The sequence below is a fragment of the Tachysurus vachellii genome, chromosome 2 (genome assembly GCF_030014155.1).
Source record: "Tachysurus vachellii isolate PV-2020 chromosome 2, HZAU_Pvac_v1, whole genome shotgun sequence".
Taxonomy (NCBI): domain Eukaryota; kingdom Metazoa; phylum Chordata; class Actinopteri; order Siluriformes; family Bagridae; genus Tachysurus; species Tachysurus vachellii.
Window position 1 is genome coordinate 24,721,961 of NC_083461.1, and position 3,265 is coordinate 24,725,225.

The window sequence follows — 3,265 nt, forward strand, 5'->3', positions numbered from 1 at the left end:
ACTGCATTTCAAAGTCCCTCCATTACAATGTGGCTAATGGAAAGAGACGCAGAAAGAAAGACAGACAGACAGACAGATCTACTACGAGGTCTTAACGTCTTCATACCATGTCATACACAATGCAGCATAATAACCTGTACATGCATAATAACCTGTACATGCATAATAACCTGCACGGTCTGTATTATATGATGATAGTAATTAAGCCCTTATTTATTGACTTGGGTTATTTAATTGCACACTTCATTAAGAGGTGCATTATATCCACTACATGAGGCTGAAGCAGGCTATAAAAGCAGGCTAGATACACTTCTAGTACTTTTTTTTTTGAGACATTCAGGGAAGCAGAATGCGTCGGACCTCCACAATAATCCCGGCTGATTAGAATTCTGCCCAATACACATTGCGTTAATTCCCAGTTAAAGCTCGGCTCACGGAGCACCGCGCTGCGTTTGATGTGCGCTCGCGCACAATGCGCGCCCTGCCCTGCCAAACACACCAAAGCAGCGGCGCTTTTGAAATTTCATCCCCCCCGTCCTCCTCCTCATACTCATCATCATCCTCCTCCCTTTGTGACTTACGAGGGGCGGGGAACACAAACACTGAGCCTGGGGTATAAATGAAGCGTCACAAGCTGCAAACCGGCAGAAAGTCGCAGCCTTAAACCCTCGGAGAGCTCCGGCCTGTTGCTTTAAAGGAATATTAGCTGTTATGTCTTTCGTGGCGTTTTCCGCCTGGTGCCTCGTTGTGCTCACGTGTGCAGCCGCGAGCGCCGTGTTGCACAACTCCAACGCGATCAAGTTCGGTCCAGCTGCGGCCACTGCGAGCCCAGATGTGCTGCCGGTGGACGGCGGGGAGCAGAACTTAGCCATCGATACAGCGCAGGTAAGTTGCATCACGACGAGTTTGTTCTTGTCCTTGTGCGCACTTTTTTCCCAGCGTGTGTTCGTGTTGATGTTTACTGTCTGTTCTCCCCGTAGCCGCTCGTGTGCGCCACCGACTCCGAGTGCGGGCGCGAGGAATTCTGCTTACTGTCCCGTGGCGCGTGCCTTCAGTGCAGAAAACGCCGAAAGCGCTGCATCCGGGACGCCATGTGCTGCCCAGGCAACCACTGCAGCAACGGTAGGATGACTTTAATAACATTTATTTATTCAACAGTGTTTCATCTTGGCATCACGTGTTACAGGCTAGTCACCAGTAACACGTCAAGTCTAATGATCCCAGTCTTAACATGACACTCTTCATTTTCACGTGCCCTGTTTTCAGGAGTGTGTCAAGCCAACGACCCAGACCTCATTCTCCAAGCAGGTGTAGAAAAGCTTGTGCCAGTTAGCACTCAGCATCAGGCGAACGCTACAGTACTCCAGCAATCCAAAGCATCTGCAGCGACTCAAGGTGCACCTCAAAACCTTAAAGGTAAATAAAACCCATTATTAAAACCCATAAAATCTCCTCCTTTTAACTGGGTGTAATAGTAAGTCTGACTTTTCTGTGTGTATATTTATATATGTGTGTTTTGCTTCAGGTATGGAAGGAGCTTCCTGCCTGAGATCTTCAGACTGCGTTGAGGGTCTGTGCTGCGCTCGTCACTTCTGGTCCAGGATATGCAAGCCGGTGCTGAAGGAGGGCCAGGTGTGCACGAAGCACAAGAGGAAAGGCACTCATGCTCTGGAGATCTTCCAGCGCTGTGACTGTGGGGAAGGTCTGAGCTGCAGGATGCAGAAAGCAGATCATAGCAAGGCATCACGAAGCCTCCACACATGCCAAAGACACTGAGACGCTTATGAGACACTAAATAACTTCAAGGATTATTTACTGAATGGTTCTGGAAAGCGGGACCAGTCTGAAAGAACATAGAAAAACATCACCGGTGGAAATGGATACGGAATGGGATACTCTGTTTTTTTTTTTATATTGTTCTTATTTCTCTCCATCTCCAGTTGTGTGTGTGTGCGCGTGTGTGTGTGTGTGTGTGTGTGTGTGTGTGTGTGTTAACATCGCAGAGAAGATACAAATGTTTCTCTATGGAACTTGGCAATTGATGGTTGCAGTACATTACTGTATTGTAAATACTATTAGGAAGTTGGCACTTAACTCTGATTTTTGTCAACACATAGAGGATGCATCACCCCCTTTTGTATATACAGATTTTCACAATCATACAGAGTCTGATATATGTTTATTTTTTATTTTAAATAAAGAGTGTAATGATATTTATGATTCAGACCATGTCTAAGTATGTATGCAGAGGTACGATGATATCTGTAATAGATCAAGATGCAGATATTTGTTGCAGTTATCAATAAAATGATAAATGACAATGATGAAGATTTAGATGAATACCAGCTACTTTCTTTCATTCGTATCTTATTAAAACTAAAGGTAACGTGATGAATAGTACCATATAAAGGAAAGTGTGTGTGTGTGTGTGTGTGTGTGTGATGATTGTGTTAGAGGATGATTGCCAACAGATGGTTAACAGTTATGTTTATGTACTTAATAAGGAAGCTTAAAGCTATTTGGTAGAGCGTTGCACAGTCACATTTCCTGTTGCTTTCCATATAATCCATTCTATTATGAACATGGAAGTTGGCCATATGGCAGTTAACAGCTTGCTGTGACAGTGAGTAAACTAAATAAATAAATAAATAAAGTCAGTGCTTATTCTAGTGATCACCCTTTCAAAATGTTCTCACTGAACTGTTAAATCTTAAAGGTTTAAGGATGCTGAAATTATTGAACCTGGAATAAAATATTACAGCAGGTGTAGAGATGATGGATACACTCAATAGTCCATATAGCAAATTATAAGCAAAGTATTTGAGTGTGTGTGTGGGGGCACTATCACAAAAGCACAAAATCCTGCCGCTGCTAACCGACTGTCCCTTTTAGAAGCGTGTCCTCTGAGCATCGAGGGTCCAATTTTGCATTTCCTTCTTAGTAACTGGAAACTGAGGGGTTTGAAAGTCTTTACTTGGATCTGTCAAAGGAGACAAAGCAGTAGGGTAGACATTTCAAAGCACAGGATACATCCACGTTGACATTGTCCTGTGCGTGTGCTTTGGCTGCTGTTTGAGAAGCTGTCCCTCATCTTTTGTGGACACTGTCAACAGCTCAGAGACCAAAAACATCTGTGCATGGAATCCCAATCATAACAATTGCACAAACAGACACAAAAGTCCCTCGACTAAGCATACAAACAAGGTGGCCAATTCTTTTTCGGGCAACAGAGCAGGCATCTCGTGAATTGTGGAGCAGCTTCGAG

General features: G+C 44.1%; 1 protein-coding gene across 1 annotated transcript; it reads left to right on the plus strand.

Moving 5' to 3' along the window:
- The first annotated feature begins 321 nt into the window (after positions 1-321).
- dkk1b (dickkopf WNT signaling pathway inhibitor 1b) lies at positions 322-2,220 on the plus strand. The gene is made up of 4 exons (XM_060891518.1): positions 322-885; positions 981-1,122; positions 1,267-1,416; positions 1,526-2,220. The coding sequence occupies exons 1-4, from the start codon at positions 712-714 to the stop codon at positions 1,774-1,776; spliced, it is 717 nt and encodes a 238-aa protein (XP_060747501.1). The 5' UTR covers positions 322-711; the 3' UTR covers positions 1,777-2,220.
- Positions 2,221-3,265: the final 1,045 nt, after the last annotated feature.